Here is an 18,751-nt window from a genome sequence, read left to right on the forward strand (position 1 = left end):
GTTCGCTAGTTCAATTATAAGGTACGCTTTTTACCAGCTTAATTTCTATGATGGGTTTATTTTAGTTTAAACCGCTTATACTATAATTACTCTTCGATAAGCTAAGCAGGGCAATTATAGGATAAACGGTTTAAACTAAAACCATTATTTGGAAATTAGGCTGCTAAAAACGTACCTTATAATTAAAGTTGCATTTGGAAAAAAAGGGAAATGAGCCGACTGACACTAGGACGAAAGCCACGAATCCGAAAAAATTTCATCTTTGTTTTTTAAAAACTTATTTGGAAAAATTATTTAGAACGAACAAGGAACTACAAAATAGTTTTATTTGAAATTTCAAGAAACTGAGCATGCTAGCGGAGCCTGCACCTGAAAGTAACTCCAGCAGCATTTTATAAGAAAAGTTGTTTGCGGGCAAAAAGCCTACTCCAGATCCCGATTACAAGTATACTTGCTCTCGCAAATGAAATTTAAAAATTTGGATAATTAAAGTTTTTATTATTATTTACTCATTCGCGCATTAAATTCATAATCACAATTTCGTTCATGTAATGAGTGGAGCTAGCGTATGTTTTGTCGTTTTTGGAGATGGAAGGAGAAGGGGGGATGAACGTAACTTCAGTTTCTTTGAAAAAAAAATAGTGTGACATATCAGCATGGAAACAGACGAAAACAGCAAAAGTAGCTTCAGAACATACAAAATATTGAAAAAATAGCATTGAAAATGAAAAAAGGAGATTACGGGATAAACCCGTAAACCAAATGCGCTAAACAAACCGCATTGGTCCAAAATTTTTCTCTAATTTCAAACATGATTGACTAAACACTAGGCAGCATTGAATGCGATTTAATTAAAAGAAACTATACGCAGAAATTTAAAAAAGAAATGTTGAAAATTTGGACTCGTATTATAGCAGAAGCTGTGCTTCTAAACTGAGGCCCTAAATTAGAAAACTTTGTACCAATTTTTTTTATTTTTTAACTATCAAGCTGAAATACTACAACAAATTATCACAACAATTACAAAATAAACTCGTTAACTTTTTGCTTTAAGTTAGTTTTATTGATTGGGGGGATACTCTTGGATCTGCTCTGCCATTCCATCGAATGCATCAAAACTGCACAGTAAATCGGGTCGTGATTCAGTAAGAGTTTTCGATTCCTCGACAAATAAGCGCGACATACTTTTTACAGCATCCAAAGTCGCTGATTTTTCGTTTCCTTCTCCTTTTATATTCGAAACGCCATTTTCAATGTCGGTTTTGTTCACAGTAGCTAAGATTCTGATTAATCTACATAAACTTGGGCACTGAAGTAAAATTGCACTTTGCGTTGACTCTTCATGAGAGAAAACAACCACGAAAGCCAGTCCGACAACAAATCGAAGAAAGTTGCAGAGATCAGAAATCCAGCTTCCCGTTAGTTTCAACACTGTTTTCGATAGTGGTTCCAAAACATTTACAATAACTGTGTAATTATCTAAAACGGAAGTTATAAGAGATATATTTTTCGTGAGTCGGTACATAATTTTCAGCAAGTTCGTCAACGTCTGAACTCGTGGCTCGTGAGTCGAGTCTAGAACAGAACTCAGTAAGTTGAATTTTTCCACTTCGCCTGTTAGCCGCAACGAAAGGTTTCCTAATTTGGAGGTAAAACCAGCTGAGAACCAATCGGAAATTTCATCTTCGAAATCGTACAATAAAGTAACAAGAAACTCGGCAACTTGTCGAAGTAAAAGTTCGTTTAAACTGTTCTCTAAAATAAACAAAACAATTGAATGGATGTCGTAGCAGATAATTTTCGAAATGACGTTTTTGGTCAATTTTTCACTTTCATCAGGGCCAATATAATAATTCAGAATATTGATTAACAACCGGAATGATTCGGTTAGTACATCAGCATCTGAGCTTATATGAAGTATGGCCAACACCATGTCCAGTAGGGCATCGTTTGTGAGTATCTTCAGACATATCTTGGACACGCACGAAGAGTTGGCGAATATTGAAAGTGTCAACTCCTAGAAAATAAGACACCAATTTTTAATTTAAGTTCAAAAAAAATCCCCTTAGTTCTTATTTCAAAAAACGAAAGCAACTACAGCCAGGGGCGGATCTAGGATTTTTTTGAGGGGAGGCGGATTTTCAAAACATTTTGACAACCTTTTTTTTTAGGTCGACCAATTTGATTTTCCGAGCTCTCCTAAAGCACTAAATAGTCCTCCCTGTTTTGGCCAAATTTTCTGCGCCGCAGGCTAGTTTTTGAAAAAACAGGTCAAAAAAGCCGTTTATAGGCACTTTTTGAAAAATTTTGGCGTTTTTTTGGCGCATGCTCCCCCTCAAAGTTAGTATACATTGGCGCCAAAGGCGCCTTTAGAAAAATTTTAGGGTCGGTCGGCAAAAATGGATTTTTAAAAAGTACCAAAGGGGGGGACCCTTTGGGTCGGCAGGGGGTCGAATCCCCTAGGGGGGGTCTTCCGCCCCCCCCCCCCCCCCCTAAATCCGCCCCTGACTACAGTATGGTTTGAAAATAGAATATTTTCCTATGTTTAGTGACTCAAATTTGGGCTTCAAAGATAATTATAACTCGCTGATATTTACTCACCTGTATTCTTGGGACGTCAGTCGCAAACAGAATATATTGCAGCAATTCATTCAGTTTTTCTTCGTATATATATTCAACCACATCTGCCTCGACCGTCATGTCAACTAGTTCACAATACTCTTGTTCCAGTTCATCCGAGAACACAAACTCCTCACTCGGCTCACCGTCGTCACGGGACTCGTCCGTCCGTTCTTCGGATTCGGCTTCCGTGGGGTCTCTGTTCGGCGTGTCAGGTGACCATTTAGCTTCTCGGGTATTGCTACTTACCGAATCATTTTTGGGCCTTTTGGTTTTATATACAGGGAAGCCCGTGAAATCGAAAGGCGAGAAACTCACTCCCGCTGCCTTGGCTAAAGAGATCGATTTAGACCTGAATGAGTTAGGCGTGCCCTTAGGAGTTTGGTCAGTAGCTTTAAAGATGTTTTCATTCACCGGGGAGAAGCTTCGTATCGCTGTTTTGAGAGGAGAAAAATTCAAATTGGAGGCACTGAATGATACAGATTTTGCGGTCAACGCTGAGTAGTTATTTACTATCCTCGAAGATGTTGCAGGTTGCTCTATTTGCGCTAAAAACAACAAGTAAAAAATTTCCAGGTGTGTATCAGCGATGCAGCATTAATTTTCTTAATTTTTCGAGTATTGGAGCGAAGTTTGTTCGAGTTAAAACGAAAAACAACCATTTCAATCTTTGCTACAGAGCGTCGAAGTATACTGAAACACTATTGTTTTCTGTAATTTTGATTAATGTTTTTTTAAGCCTTTGTGACTGCTTTCTTAGAGTGCGAGAAAGGGAATTTTTTTTTCATTTTTTATCGAACAGGCAAAAACACTTCAGAGAGGCGAAGGACTGGTTTGCAGGCTTTGTGAACAATATTTCATGATGGCCATTTTAAAAATTAAATTAACCCAGATTGAGAAGATGGATCATAGAGAGAAATAATTTATTTTGCGCCGTTTCCACATTCGTAGTTGGAGCGCGTGCTATGCCAGTCTTTCAGCAGACGAATCTAATTGAATTATACATAAAAAAGCGTCAGATCGTAGCTTCAGATGGCAGCTTAAATAGTGGTACCGCGTGAAAGTTCTAGACGCAAAAAAAGCTTCGCTCAACAAAATATCTGTCTAGAATGTGGGGAAATAGAACAAATGGACTATCCTAAGACAGGCTAAGGCCTGGTGATAAATCCTCTGCGATTAAACATATTTTTTAATTTGAATAGCAGCATGCAAAAGTGCAATAATTACACAAGGCGAAGCCGAGTTCGCACCACTTGTGATACACAAAACAGCCACTAAATCGAAAAAAAAAAACAGAAATGCCGAAATCTATCAAAATGAATAAAAAAGCAACAAAGCTCACACCAAACCTTAGAATGTAAAAATTGAATCAGAAGAAAACTTACCAAGCTGTAAACAAGCCGAAAACACCTGAGAGGAAACCCTTTAAGCCAAAAACACATTGAAAAAATCTCAAAAATTAAAAAGTTTTTATCCTCCTATCCCCCCTCAATACACAAGCACAAAAAATATATATAAATATACGATAATCAAACGCGAAATATCAACCAGAGAAAAAAAAACAATAAAAAAATGAAATTTAAAAAAACTTAAAAACTAATAAAAAGTTGTTGAAGCCCCATCCCCTTCAATACACACACACTTATTTTTTTCGATAACTAAACGACAAAATATGAGACCAACAAGCCGATTTAAAACAGGCCGAAACTTACTGAACCGAAAAGAAAATGCAGAAAAAAAAACGGAAAGAAAAATGAAATTTGAAAGAAAAAGACTCAAAAACTGATCAAGTTGTTGGAGTCTTATCCTTTCATTACACACAGGTACACATTTTTTTCCCGCTTATTAAAGGACGCAATATGCGGCCAATAAGCCGAAATAAAATAGGCCGAAACTAACGGAGAAAATAAAAGAAAAAATTGAAAAATGAAATTGAAAAAATCAGTGACACTTGATCAAATCAAACAAAACGACTTGATACCTTTCAAACGATACAAATGGCCCCAAAACAAAAAAAAATAGGCGAAATTTTTTTAAATGTAATTAATAGATTCAATTCAAATCAACAATCCAAATTTTATAGAAATTAGTTTGAAAACACGTGTGAGCGTTTCAATTCCGGTACCAGCATGATAACTGAATCCCTTAATATTAGATGGGTACCTGAAGAAACATTTCTAGGCCTTAAAATCTTCGAAAGCATGGTTCAAAATTATTGACTTGGGTTTCGGAACTTTTTACAAAAGTGACGGGAGCCCCATCTTTCATACTTGCTTTTTTGTCTGGAGCCCAACTATCATATTTATCACAATAAAAAGAAAAACTGAAACCAAAACATTTTAGCCAAAAATCCATTTCTACAGATACAAAAAAAATTCGGAAAATTGTTATATTCTCAAAGTTTTAAGTGTTTGGACATTAAAGATCCTTACAAATTTCTTCAGAAAAATCAATCGAACTTTCATTTTTATATGAAGAGTGAAGAAAACAGCCTTAAAAAGATGATCTAGATTGATAATCAAAATGCCGTAAAATAACTGAAATCAGACAAGTACAGCTATCCACAGCTGACACCTCTTGATGAAGGAACTGGTAAGCTTTTTGAGACGAGATGGAAAGCTAATTTTAATTGGGTCAAAAAGGCAAAAACAGTTCACGGAAGCAAAGGACTTTTTATGATTGCCATTTTAAAAATTAACCCAGATTGAGAAGATTTGATCATGAAGAAAAATATGTTTATTTTTCGCCATTTCCACATTCGTAGTTGGAGCTCGTGATTTTCCGTCCCCCAGCAGACGAATTTACTTAAACTACACTCAAAAGAGCGTCAGATTGTATAATCTATCCCCTACCGTGACACTGATAGTGTGTGAAGACGAGCTCTCACTTGACCTCTAGCTTAAGGTCTACCACAGCCTGGCCGATTGCGGCTTAAATAAAGGTACAACGTGAAAGTTCCAGACGCAAAAAGCGGCCTTAAGTCGAAATAAGAGTTTCGCTCAACAAAATATCTCAGTCTTGAATTTGAGGAATAAAACAAATGGACTATGTTCAGACAGGACGTTAAGGCCGGCTGATAAATCATCTGCGATTCTCAGAAACCATGCTTAAAATTATTGTTATACATGAGTAGTAGCATTCAAAAGTGCAATAGTTATTAGAGCATCTGGAGACAACTTTCTGGGAAAAAAAGCAACACGACCTATTTAAGTGTTTTCAACACGAGCTACGTTCATTGACACTGAATCTTATCAAACAAAACGGCTCTTACTGCACATTTCAAAATTATAAATAGCCCCAAAACAAAAAATATAGGTAGACCAAAACTTCAATTAAAAAATTGACCAATTCGAATCAACAATCCAATTTTTACAAAAGCGAAATTGCACTTCGCATACACGAGCAAAATTATGACCAATAAGGCTACTGGGAAAAACTGAATGAGTAAAACTTTGAGTCTACAAAATTTCTTAAGTGACGCACGCCAAATACGAGTCTACGTAATTGCTAAGTGACGCAAGCCAATTATGACGCATTAGCAAAACCATTCAATTTGGAAAAAGAATAAATTTAACAAGTAACATGCTTCAATTTATAGAGAGGACGCATTTTAATCAGCACAAGAAAAAGTTCATTAAACATCCAACCCTGTCCAGGTTCGAACCCTCTTATTTTGTTGCGGGTCTCCTTCCCTTCTTGAGCAGACATGTTGAGCCAAATAAAAAATCCTTATTTTTGAAATGCTCCAATTGATTTGTAGCTGGTTCTTTTTAAACTGCAACTGGCTTTTTTCACGAAAAATTAGACAGCTTTTGTGGACAGAGATTTCTGTAGACTTACAATCCAATACAGGTCTTTTTTGCTTTTCTCATGTAGTAGAAACACTATATTGTCAAATTTGCCTTAATGCATATGCGAAAACCATTTACTGAGAATAAGACCTAAATTTATGACTAGGATTGGCAAAAATAACATAGCCATTAGATGGTTGGAAGCGTTTTTTTTTCAAGTTTCAAAGAAGAAATATCACGCTTAAGCTCTTTGAATTTTAAGAACTGTTTATGATTGGCATTTTTTTCTTCAAATTTTCCGATATGGAAAAAACTCGAACAATAGCCGCTGAGACTTCAGATTTTATTACACTGGGAATTCAGCAAGTTTACTAAAACCATTTTTGAACTCGATTTCATTCACTATTTTTGTGACCTTAACCTTTTTGCTGTTTGAAAGAGGAATTTGCCTACAATCTAAAAAAACAAATACAAGAAATTTGAAAAAAGAATCAGAAGTCAAACCGCAAAAAATCACATTTAAGCTTAAACAAAAAACAACTTTAAGCGTTTTCTAAAAAATCATTTGTGACACTAAATTTACATACAAAAATGGTTTCCATCAAACCGATAATTATAGCAAAAAAATCAAAACTTGAAGATAAAGTCAAAATTTCCGAGGAATTAGGCATGGTTACGTAGCAAAGAGGAGACAGAACATAAAGTAGACAGGTCATATATTAAATATCATAGAACAAAACATATTATTAGCCCGATTTATACTCAGCGGAAAGAAAGAGCCAAGCTTTTAAAAAGTTTTGGCAAATGGCTGAATCAATTTCCTGGGATTGGAATTTTTTCCATCCCTAACCTGGGATGGGAATTTTTCAAATGAAAAATTTTTTCATCCAATAATTGATATTTCTGCCGTTTTTTTTTCGGAGCTGGTTCACCAAGATACTCGTCGAAATAACAGTCGGGATTCGAATTCTTGGGCAACAGACTTTTTCAAATTCCAAAAACTTGGCCGAACAACCCCCACTTCTTGGTTATCTCATGTTCCAATTTTCGCACCTATTAGTAATTCTCAGGGTAGCATCCCTGTCAAAAGGAATCCACATCAAGGGAGACGAAGTTTCGTATCCAAAATTCAATCAAGCAGTTGAAAACTTTGCAAGATTCTGGTGCCGAAAAAATTCTAATTATGCGCACTGGCAATATGCATGCAATTAATTCGTCAGAGGGTAGGAAAGGTAGACTTAACAGCCGAGTTCTGATATTTCCTGAAAACACCGGGTGTAGTGAAACCAACATCTTACATGGCTCGTGACGTAAATGATTTCTTGTTTGTAGGCATAATCCCAGTTTCCAAATCTGTCAAGCAAAAACTGAAAAATTGGCATGTCTAAGTCAAAAAGTCAAAACTTGAGTCAACGCTCGACGGGTACTTTCAATTTTCACAGGACCCGGGAGCAGTTTTGAATATTCTTTCTCCGAAAATATTTTTCGATCATACCAGAAACTCAAGTCCTTGGATAGTTGCAAAATTTCCCTTTACGACATAGAAACATTTTGCTGTTCGAGGCTTTTGTCTAAGAAGCCTGCAAATTTATTTGGTCCAACTTTTGGGTTACAGGTTAAACATTTTTTCTTGGGTTCGGTTCAATAATTTTCGTGCGAGCGGTAAAATCTTCATCTGTTTCTTGAACTTGATTTTCATAAACTGTTTTCCGAGGGACTCCTGGGTTTCTTTTTCAATCTTTTTGGTGATTTTTACTTAAATTTTTTCTTCGGATACCTGATCTTGAGGTGGTAGATGGAGATGAATTCCCAGCTTAAATATGATTTAAGTAATTAGAATACCGAGAATTAACCGGTACGGGCTACTTTTTTCAGTAATTGGTCTGAATAAAAAAAAACCAAACTCATTCATATTAATTGATTTCTTCGGAAGTCAGAACAATAAAGCTAGATAACTATTTAGAAACAGAATATAAACAGAAAAACGGAATATGCGAAAAGGAAAAAAGTCTTTTCATAAGAAAAATTGTTTCAAAAAATTTTGATCAATTTTCAAACGCTCCAATTAATTTATTGTAGTCTGTACTTGTTGCACTGTAACTCGCTTTTTTCAGCAAAAATTCGACGGCATTTATGGACGAACCTTTCTGTATACTAACACCACAATTTTACTGTAGTGAAATAATTATATATTGTCAAATTTGCCCTTTATATTAATGACGAGGATTGGCAAAAATTCATGACCAACAAATGGTTGGAAAACATACAAGAACAAGGAAATGAAAAAAAGTAGATTGAAAAATTTTGAACATTCGAAAGTAATATATCACGTTAAAGCTCTTTCAATTTCGAGAATTGTTTTTGAGTGGCAATTTTTTTCTCAAAATTCCCCATTTAGAGAAAACTGGGTCAAATAGGTTATTTTTACTCTGCTTTTATGAAACAGAGAAGTCATTTACGTTTTTCGTGCCCTTTAAACGTTTGCTGTTCGATAGCGCAGTTTGCCTTGCTTTTAACAAAAGAAATGAATTGATCTTGAAAAGAAATCGAAAATCAATCTGAGAAAAAAAATCAAATTGAGCGATATCAAACTTAAATGGAATTTTTTTTTTAATCACCCCGACCTATATAAATGACAAGCACTTCGTTCTTTCACAATAAATCATTTTTGGCATTTCAAGGCTTTTAAAAACAAAATGAAACTTCAGATGCCATGATAAACGCGGCTATATTTATTACTTCAAACATCAACTACTAAGATACAGCAAACCTTTCTGGGGAGTTCGCTCTCCATCCTCCGTTCTGTTCACTGAAGTCGCCACTTCTTGACTCTGGCTCACTAAACTACGCTCATGCACTAACGAGGCGATGTGCATCAAAGTGCTCAGAACTGCTCTTTTACTGAAAGTTGTGTTCCCTATCTTATCTGGCAGGAGATTTGCGACATCTGGGGGTGGTGATGGATTGCGAGGAGCTTCGATTTGACACTGGTCGCCGTTGATCCCTTCGTATTCGGGAGTTTCTGTGCCATTTGGCTGTTCACTGGTTTGTCCATTTGTGTCCTGATTGCGCACCATTCTGTTCAAAACTGGTCCATTTGACCAAAAACGATAAGAAATGAAGTCTTCACATTCTTCATTTTACCACAGAAAAAAGCCACACACTATCTCAGAATTTATGCACTTACTACTTGCACTACTGAGCAAAGATCCTCCAATTGAACACAGATCTTGGATCTTCTAATCAAAAAGGACCACGTAGGCTTAGTATTATGGCTCAATGCGAACGAAGCACTTCAGATTAAAATTTTTAAGACAGTTCTAGAAAACTAACTTCCAAACCTCTTTAAATTTCTCAATGCAAACTTGAACCTCAGACTACGGACTTAACTTTCTCAATGTTGGGAAAAAATAAGTGAAAAGATCTATATTTACAAATTATTTGATCACATAATTATTTGAAGTGAGATTTAAAATTGTAAACGACAATACAAATTTCATTCTAGAGACTTACCAAATGCGATATAATAAGTGACGAGAGTTTTGATAGAAAAAAGATAGAACAAACCTCGTAAAAACGACGAGCTAATGTCACATTCAAATTCACAGCCACTGATTAACTTCAGCTGAGAATGAGACAGACCGTAAATAGGCAGGTGAGAAAAATGAATAACCAATTGGGGATTATTTTAATTTCTGAATCTACGATGAACATTTCACCACAACAGCAGACAATTTCACAAAACTTCAGATTAAGGCAAGCATCCGATATTTCTCAGTTTTCTCATAATGAGTTTTTTCGAAACCATACAAAAATGGTCTGCTTCTCTGCAAGTATAAATTTGGACTACTCATAGGTTTTCATTTTTACATAATTCGTATTAATTTATTTGTTTAGTAAAATGTTAGAATTAGATTTAAGCAAATTAAGAACTAAATTTAATCAATTTTAGAGATGAATTGAAATAAGTTATTATTGAATACGCATTAAATGGCTTTAAAAAACGACAGTTAAAAACTTAGCACTATTTAGTCTACAAACAGTTAACAATAGAATATAATTGATATAGAAAAGAATCCAAAAACTGTTTTAAATTACGTCGCTTCAATTTTGCAGTTTCCCTTGTCAGACACAGAGCTCGTGAGCCTTGGAGCAATATTAGGAGGCTTGGACGGTATGGAAACCTTCTCATCAATGATGGTCTCAATGGTTGCTGTTGACCTTAAGCCCTTGACTACTAACTTCGCTACTGGTTCCGGTAATTTATGCACTAGGATGTAATGTCTCACGACATTGGCGCCTCGATCTGAATTGTATGAACAGATTGAGCAGTTGATCCTCACTCTGTTTTGACGCTTCTTCGAGGGTGTGATTGAGTTGCGTGATACCATTCCCCCCACCCGTGGTCGGATCCTCTGCCGGGCAGACGCAGGTCCTATTATCTTTATAGATGGCACCTTGTTTGAATGGCTCGCAATGACAGAAACAGTGTAAGGGGCAGCTGCGGTGAGTTTCGGGGCTGGCTTTATGGTGGTTGGTTTCGGATCTGACGGTGGTTTGCATGGCGTCACAACTACAGTATCTCTCGTGACATCATCGTTATTGAAAAGCTGGTCAATTATTGCTAAATTGTCTATTGCGTCGTTATTTGAGCCAGAGCTCGAACACGAGGGTTGATCGTCATCGGCTAAACTGAAGCTGCCATACGCTGAAGAGGTGATCGAATCTGCTGCCGCAGACGGAATGTCTAAAATATTGAATTAAAATGCAATGCAAATTATGTACTATACTTTTCCTGGTACCAGAATTAAATAAGCATTTAGTAATTACCGAGCAGCCACTAAGCCAAACGTAGCCAACCGACAGTTGGAGAAGAGTCATGAAAACAAACAAAAAAATGACTGGCAATATCAACTTTCGAACTTTGAAGAAAAACAAAAGCTTAACGCTCTTTGAATTTCTATATCAATTTATGATTGACACTTTTTTGATTAAATTAAACCAATTTGAGAAAACGGGATTAATAAGTAAAGCTTAGCTTTTATTTCGCTGGAAAATATGAAAATTAAATTCCACTTTCGAAACTAGATGTCGATCAGGTTTTTGGTGACCTTTATACTTTCGCTGTTCGATAGTGCAGTTTGCCTTCTTTTTAACAAAAGAAATGAACTGAACTTAAAAAGAAAGCAAAAGTCTAACCGCGTAATTTGAGTAACTAAAAAGACGTAAAAAGTATCATCGCGACCTAGATAAGAGTCTGAACTACGTTGATCGATCCTTAAAACAAACTACGCGATCTAATCAAGTGATACTTCAATTCTTTCATTGGCAGCTAATAAAATACGAGTTGGAGTAATAATGAATTGAATGGAATACGAAGTGGAGTATCAATGAATTGAACTGGAATTACGCCGATTCCTAAAAACCAGGAGAAAAAACGGCAAACAAAGCTATTCGAAAAATAACCAGGATATACTAAGCTAGGATTTTAATAGACGTAGTTAACCAAAAAATAAAGATATATATTAAAGATTTTTGAACTAAAAAGGTATTTAAGTTGCAGTCAATTTGTTTTGTGATAAAAACATAGCCAACAGCCAGTTGTAAAAGAGTGCATGAATGCAAGAAAACAGAAAACTGACTTTTTTCAAAACTACAACTTGCGCATCAAAAAAATAGATGGCCTTCAAGCTATTTGAATTGAAAGAACAATTAATGATTTGCTCTTTTTTGATAAAAATTTACCCAATTTGAGAAAACTGGATCAATTGGTTTTTTTGGTGGGTAATCTGATAATTAAATTCTATTTTCGAAATTGGAAGTCTCGTCACCTTTACACTTTTGCTGTTCGATAGTGGAGTTTGCCTTCCTTTTAACATGGAAATGAGCTGAACTTAAAAAGAAAACTTAAGTCATTTCGCCAAAAAGTAAATTTGAGCCTGAACAACTTTTAAGTCTTCCTTACAAAAATTATCACCACCTACTTAAAAATCACCGACTCTTAAAAAAACAAGAGCAGACGCCCATTGAATGGAAAACGAAAACAAAAATGAAAGTAATTTTTTAGCCATTAAACTCTTAAACACAAAAGATAATAAATTTTGAGTGAATTAAATTTAAAACTTAAGCAGCACAAATTAACCGAAAATTTTTTAAAAACTAAAATGAACTTATGCCCTTCAAACGACACAAAATAAGATAAAAAAGCCGATAAAAACATAGCCGAAGCCATTTAGGCCTATCAAAACTTTTAAGCGAAAAAAAATGATAATAAACAAAGTCAGGGTTAGTAAATTCACAAATTACAAGAGTAAATCAACAAGGAAAAATTCCTTTAAGTTTGGTATTGTTTTATAACATCCATTTGCGACCGACGAACCCTTAAAATTTTCTACAGGCGCCAAATAGATTAATTTTGAAGGGAAGCGCTTGCCGAAGACACGCTAATTTTGGTCAATATTGGTTTCCCGTTTCCTCAAAATTTGCCAAATTAGTCTTTATAGTTTTCTGGGAGCGCTCGGAAAATCTACCTCTCTCGAAAAAATTCTAAATCTTCTAGATGAGTCTTCATAATTTTCTGGGAGAGCTCGGAAAATCTTTCGAAAATCTACCTCCCTCGAAAAAATTATAGATCTGCTCCTGGGCCTAATTGTTTCGATGAATGGGGCTTTTTTACCAAAAATAAAATAGCTTAAAAAACCAAACCCCTGAAAAATCAAACTTGAGAGTTAACAATTTTATAAATTTTATACTGGAAAAACAAGGTAGCCAACCGACAGTTGGAAGTGTCAATAAACGCAAGGAAACAGAAAAAAAAATAAACGCCCTTGAAGCTTTTCGAATTTCAGAATCAATCGATTCAATCGGGAAATCTGAAATTTAAAATTCGCTTTGAAACTAGATGTCGCTCACAATTTTTATGCCATCAGATTTTTCGCAATTAGATTGCAATTTGCCATCCTTTTAGAAAATGAACTTGAACTGAACTTAAAAAAATCAAACCGCGAAAAATTAAATTTGGGTGTGAACCATTTGAGACATTTTCCTTTAAAAAATGAAAAACAAGCAGCCTGAATGAGTGATCTTTTAATTTGCTCAAAATGCCTAAATCAGACAAAACTTACAAAGTATCAACAAAGTTGGCAAAACTTGGGTGGACACCCTTTACGCCGAAATTAAATTAATTAAATGGCTTGCAATTATAGTAATCATAAAAAAAGAGGACATGTCGAAAAATAAGCAGACAAATGATGGTCCGAAAATATAATCAAAGCCAAACCTGACGGTTACCACGCGGTACGGTCAGATGACAGCCGAAACTTGATATCCGAACAAAGTATATGTCCTTTAAAACAAATTCCCTTGTAGCTCTGAGAATTTCACGATCAATTTACATCACGAAATACCCTTTAACCCAAATTACATCAGTCTTAAACGCTCGAAAGAGTAAAAAGCAGCCAGGAGAACGCACGAATCACGTGGTCTCTCAGGATTAGACACCAATGAAGGGTGATGAATACTGTCCCACTTTGGACAACAATCAAACAAAATTGACAAAACCATAGCCAGAACTGCCCAAAAACTGTCAACTGAAGAAATAGAACACGAACAGTAAGAACCATATAATGCATGCCGTCTGATACCTCTTGACAAAAACTCAGGAGTAAGGCCCATTGGAATTGTCGAAGTTTTTAAGAGATTGCTAGGCCACCCAATAGTGTCCGAAGAGTTGAGTTAATGATACTTGGTTCCAATTATCAGCTGCCTTGGAAAAAAACGTCATTGAGTACGCAATTCATACTCTTTGAATGGACTTCGACAAATTCGCATCAGACACTATTCATAGACTCAGAAACCACTTTTAGTTCTCTTAATCGAAACTTATCGATAAAAACACCAAAAAAAACTGCCCATCAAATTTAACAGCTCTCGAAAATTCCTACTCTTTGTTCATAAGAAAAAGATAATATCGAAAGCAACAACAAAATGTGAGCCATTAGCAATCATCGGATGCGAGCAGAGCTGCAAATTTCTCGATGAACAGCTCAATGACCACAAAAGCCTTTTACGCCAACAATCAAAACTCGCCAAGATATCGCCATTAAGTGTATATTCAAGCTAAACAAAAGGTGTTCAAGAAAGAAACCTAACATTTATTCAATAAGAACAACTCTAACTGTACGTGGAAGCCTTAAAAAGCGAAAAAAAAGAGCAACAGAAAATCTTTTACCAAAATACATTAGCCAAAACATAATTAGTCAGCAGCAAAAGTAAATAATTTCTCTGCCAGTTAAAATGGGCAACCTCAGCAACAAATTGCCCAAGACTCTAACTTGGGCAAACAGGTACCATGTCAACGGGCAAACGAAACATCACATATTATAGATGCCCACGATTCACTAACAGCGCTCAAAAAAAGCAAAACACTTCTGCGAAAGCAAGAAAAAAAACAGGAAACCGAGAACGTAAAAACATAAGAACTCGAGTAAAAACCCAGCGAATCTATCAACTACGCCATGACCTTGGCCGTTGAATGCGTTGCCCTTGACTAAAAACAGTTTCAACCTGAGCAAATTTGAATTCGGAGACGGAATTTACCTGCGATAAAGTAGAGAACTATATAACACTCCAACTACATGTGCATGCGGAAGCTCATTCAGCCCAATTCATACTCTTCGTTGCGCCAAAGGATGGTATACACATATTAGATACAACAAAATCAGAGATCCTAAAGCAAAAATGATGGACGATGTCTGCTTGGATGTCGAAACCTAGCCTAAGCTTCAGTCATTAAAAAAGCGAAAATTTTGTCAACAAAACAACTACCACTTATGATGAGGCTAGACATTAACCCAAAGGAATGTCTAGTCTGTGAAAATTTTGCCACGGTTCTTAAAGAATACAGGTACCATGAGTCAATCAAAAATTCGAAATACCAAAAAAGAAAATTAGATGTCGATCAAAGTCGATTTAACCCGATTATCTTCTCGTGCATCATCGGCGGTGCAGCACCAAAAGCCACAGAAACGATATAGACTTGCTGAAAAACAAAGCGAGAACCGCCACGAAAGCTACTCTGAGACAATTAACTATATCAGAACTAAGATCAGCTTTGCACTCCTCAGGAGTGCAATTTTATGCAACAGGGAATGCAAGTCAAAAGTTTCCTTGAAAATTCAATGAGTTTCATAGTAGAGGAACGATGACGTAAATGATGCATTCAGTTGACGACGATGCATTAAACGCTGAAAATTTTTGTGCATTTTTTGACATTTTCTAATGACTCGATTTAATCATTCTAGTGCTCTGATGAATTTATATATAGCTGGTATGGCCATAACAGCTTGTTCACGGACCCTAATTTTACGGGAGGGCCTCTAGTTGGATTTAATGTTTTTTGCCCAAGACTTCAGCAGAACAGTCCTGTGAACAAGGTTTTCACGAAAAAGTCCACTGACCCGTTGTAAAACCCGTGCAAAATGCAAGGGTAAATATTTCATGCAAGGAATTGCGTTTTAAGAAAATAAATTACCAGTAGAGTCGGATGGGAGAAACCGAATATCATCCTGCTCATCATCGAAGTTTTCCGTTTTTATGTAGACAGGGCCATTGTCCTGAGATTCTAATCCCGGTAATGTGTGAAGCTGACAATCCCCTGATGATAACGAATATTCATTTTCCTGATCATCTTCTTCGGGAGGAAAAAGTGCACGAAATTCATCGCCGATAGAAGAAATTTGCTCATCAACGTTTGTCTCTGTGTAGATTCCAAATCCCTCGTTATTCTGGGATGAGCACAAGGGCGGAGTGACAGAAGTGTTGAATGCAGACTTAGAGTGGCCATCATTACTCGGGACCTGCACCCTTAACGGAGGGGCAGTACTTGGGTATACTTTTTGAGAATGGTTAAAATATACCCTGGATCCGTTTACAGGCTGTTTCAAACGTCCATTTGATATCTGGCTGTTGGCTATGTTCGTGGAATCTGGGCTCAAATCCATAACATTACCGCTATCACTTGATCCTGTAGCCGACATCAATTTGCTTGGATTATTCATTTCATCGTATGAAATGATATTCGTGATAGTTGGACACAAACTGTCAGTTGGAGCATGCGATGTCATTGGAGCTTGCTCTTTTCGTGGTAGAACTTTTTGACCCGGGTTACATTTTCTTTTGGCAGGTCGGGCCAGATCTGTATGATCGTAAGAAAAAGTACTAGGGTTCGGAGAGCAACCTGATTCTGCATTGTTTTTCGTTTCAATTATTGTCGATTGGGTATTCGGATTCACAGAATTGAAGCTCAAAGTCCCCATGCACTGATTGAGCAAACTATTCATAAGAAACAATTCTAAATTTTGCGATGAAATAGATGAAAGAACACTTCGATCCAGCGAAAGTGATACCTGAACACAATCAATGGGCACCTTAAAAGTTGCCATGAACACCTAAAAGCGAGAATCAACCAATAAACCGAAATATCTGGTTACAAAATAATAAGTAACGCGTTTTCTAGAAAAATTTAGAAAATTTTTTTTTTAGACATGCTTGTTATTCCTGATCATTGGCAACTAGCGTTTAACGCACCTTCGGTGCTTCGAAATTTTTCGACAACTCATGAAAAACCGCATAAATTGGAAACAACATCTGCAAACTTTTAGTGTACTCTGACTGCACTCAATTAAAGGGTTGGTAATTTCGAACTTTATTTTTTTTTAAATTCCTATTTTAAAAGCGTCATCTCGAAAACTTAATGGGCTTCTGGAGAAATTTGGAGGCCAGATTTGCAACCACTGAGAATCCTTGAGAGCACCCTACTATAGGGTTAGGAATCCAAAATTTTTCAGATTTTTTTTTAAACCTAATTTTCCCGAAAAAAATTTAAAAAAAACGTCTTATCTCGGAAACTAAAAGGATTTGAGCATTCATATTAAGAGGCAAGATTTGAGACGCCTGGCTGTACGCTGACAAAAGGTTATATCTTCATCAAGTTAGTAATTTCAAATTTATTGAATTTCTTTGTAGATAAGTTCTTTGAAAAATTTTGAAAAAATCAAAAAACGTCACATCTCGGAAACTAAAAGCATTTGAGCAGTCGCGTTTAGCATTCGCATGTGGCAAGATTTGCAACTATTTAGAGTACCCTGACAACACCAAACTATAGCGTTGGGAATTTCGAAAAAATCACAAAAAACGTCATATCTCGGAAACTAAAAGCATGAGCAGTCGCGTTTAGCATTCGCATGTGGCAAGATTGGCAATCTTTGAGATAACTCTGACAGGACCAAAGTACAGGGTTGGGAATTTCAGATTCTGCGGAAGAAAAATTAATATAAGTTTTTTTCTGAAAATTTTTTGAAAAATCACAAAAAAGTCATCTCTCGAAAACTACAAGGATTTGAACAGTCATATTTGGAAGCAAGATTGTAACTCCTTAGAGTATTCTGACAGCACCCAAATACAAGGTTGGGAATTTCAAATTTTGAGAATTGATTGAAATTTTCTGAAAATTTTTGAAAAAATACAAAAAACGTCATATCTCGAAAACTACAAAGATTTGAGCAGTCATTTTTGGAGGCAAGATTCACAATCCTTGATAGTACTGACAGTACCCAACTACAGCGTTGTGGATTTCAGAATTTCAAAGAACAATAATAATTTAAGTTTTCTGAAAATTTTAGAAAAAAATCACAAAAAACGTCACATCTCGAAAACTACAATGAACTGAGCAGTCATATTTGGAGGCAAGATTCGCAATCTTTGAGATTACTCTGACAATACCCAACTACAGGAGTGGGAATTTCAGATTTTGCGAAAAAAAATTAATATAAGTTTTCTGAACATTTTTTGAAAAAATCACAAAAAACGTCATATCTCGAAAACTACAAGGATTTGAACAGGATTTGAACTCCAAGGATTTGGAGGCAAGATTTGTAACTCCTTAGAGTATTCTGACAGCACCCAATTACAAGGTTGGGAACTTCAAGTTTTGTAAATTATTTTATTTGAAATTTCTGAAAATTTTTGAAAAAATCTCAAAAATCGTCTTATCTCGTTAACTAAAATGATTCGGGCATTCAAAATTGGAGGCCAAATTCGCAACCCCTAATTCGATATCGGGCTGCTTAATTTAAACTCGTAAAGTAACCACTAAAATCAAATTGGAAAATCGAAAAAAAATTCTTAACCATTGCAATATACAATATAGCTTAAACATGCAAAAATAATACGTTGAAAAAGCTTAAACATGGCGAGATAGTGAAGCCCGTATTTAAATATATAATAGATAATAGATTTAGTAAGAAACCTCATGATGCACAAAAATTACTAGAACACTTGAG

The 18,751-nt window shown here is 35.8% G+C and overlaps 2 protein-coding genes across 2 annotated transcripts; both read right to left on the reverse strand.

Annotated features, from left to right (window-relative positions):
* Window positions 1–955: 955 nt before the first annotated feature.
* LOC134846021 (uncharacterized) lies at window positions 956–9,539 on the reverse strand. The gene is made up of 3 exons (XM_063863189.1): window positions 9,181–9,539; window positions 2,602–3,167; window positions 956–2,017 (listed from the first exon to the last, which is right to left on the reverse strand). Exons 1-3 carry the CDS (start codon window positions 9,485–9,487, stop codon window positions 1,061–1,063), a joined length of 1,830 nt encoding a protein of 609 aa, XP_063719259.1. The 5' UTR covers window positions 9,488–9,539; the 3' UTR covers window positions 956–1,060.
* Window positions 9,540–9,821: 282 nt separating this feature from the next.
* LOC134845872 (uncharacterized) lies at window positions 9,822–16,855 on the reverse strand. The gene is made up of 2 exons (XM_063862975.1): window positions 15,943–16,855; window positions 9,822–11,157 (listed from the first exon to the last, which is right to left on the reverse strand). Exons 1-2 carry the CDS (start codon window positions 16,850–16,852, stop codon window positions 10,505–10,507), a joined length of 1,563 nt encoding a protein of 520 aa, XP_063719045.1. The 5' UTR covers window positions 16,853–16,855; the 3' UTR covers window positions 9,822–10,504.
* Between the last annotated feature and the right edge of the window lie 1,896 nt (window positions 16,856–18,751).

This window comes from Symsagittifera roscoffensis, chromosome 5, assembly GCF_963678635.1.
Source record: "Symsagittifera roscoffensis chromosome 5, txSymRosc1.1, whole genome shotgun sequence".
In the NCBI taxonomy this organism is placed as follows: domain Eukaryota; kingdom Metazoa; phylum Xenacoelomorpha; order Acoela; family Convolutidae; genus Symsagittifera; species Symsagittifera roscoffensis.

Bases quoted from the DNA above. Each gene is read 5' to 3' on its own strand.
- LOC134846021 (XM_063863189.1), bottom strand. From the start codon at position 9,487: ATGGTGCGCAATCAGGACACAAATGGACAAACCAGTGAACAGCCAAAT. The intron at 3,168-9,180 runs GTTTGCTGTATC...TGTTGTTTTTAG, and splicing joins AGAGCGAACTCCCCAGAAAG to CGCAAATAGAGCAACCTGCA. The intron at 2,018-2,601 runs GTGAGTAAATAT...CTTATTTTCTAG, and splicing joins CTGACGTCCCAAGAATACAG to GAGTTGACACTTTCAATATT.
- LOC134845872 (XM_063862975.1), bottom strand. From the start codon at position 16,852: ATGGCAACTTTTAAGGTGCCCATTGATTGTGTTCAGGTATCACTTTCG. The intron at 11,158-15,942 runs GTAATTTATTTT...TCAATATTTTAG, and splicing joins TCTCCCATCCGACTCTACTG to ACATTCCGTCTGCGGCAGCA.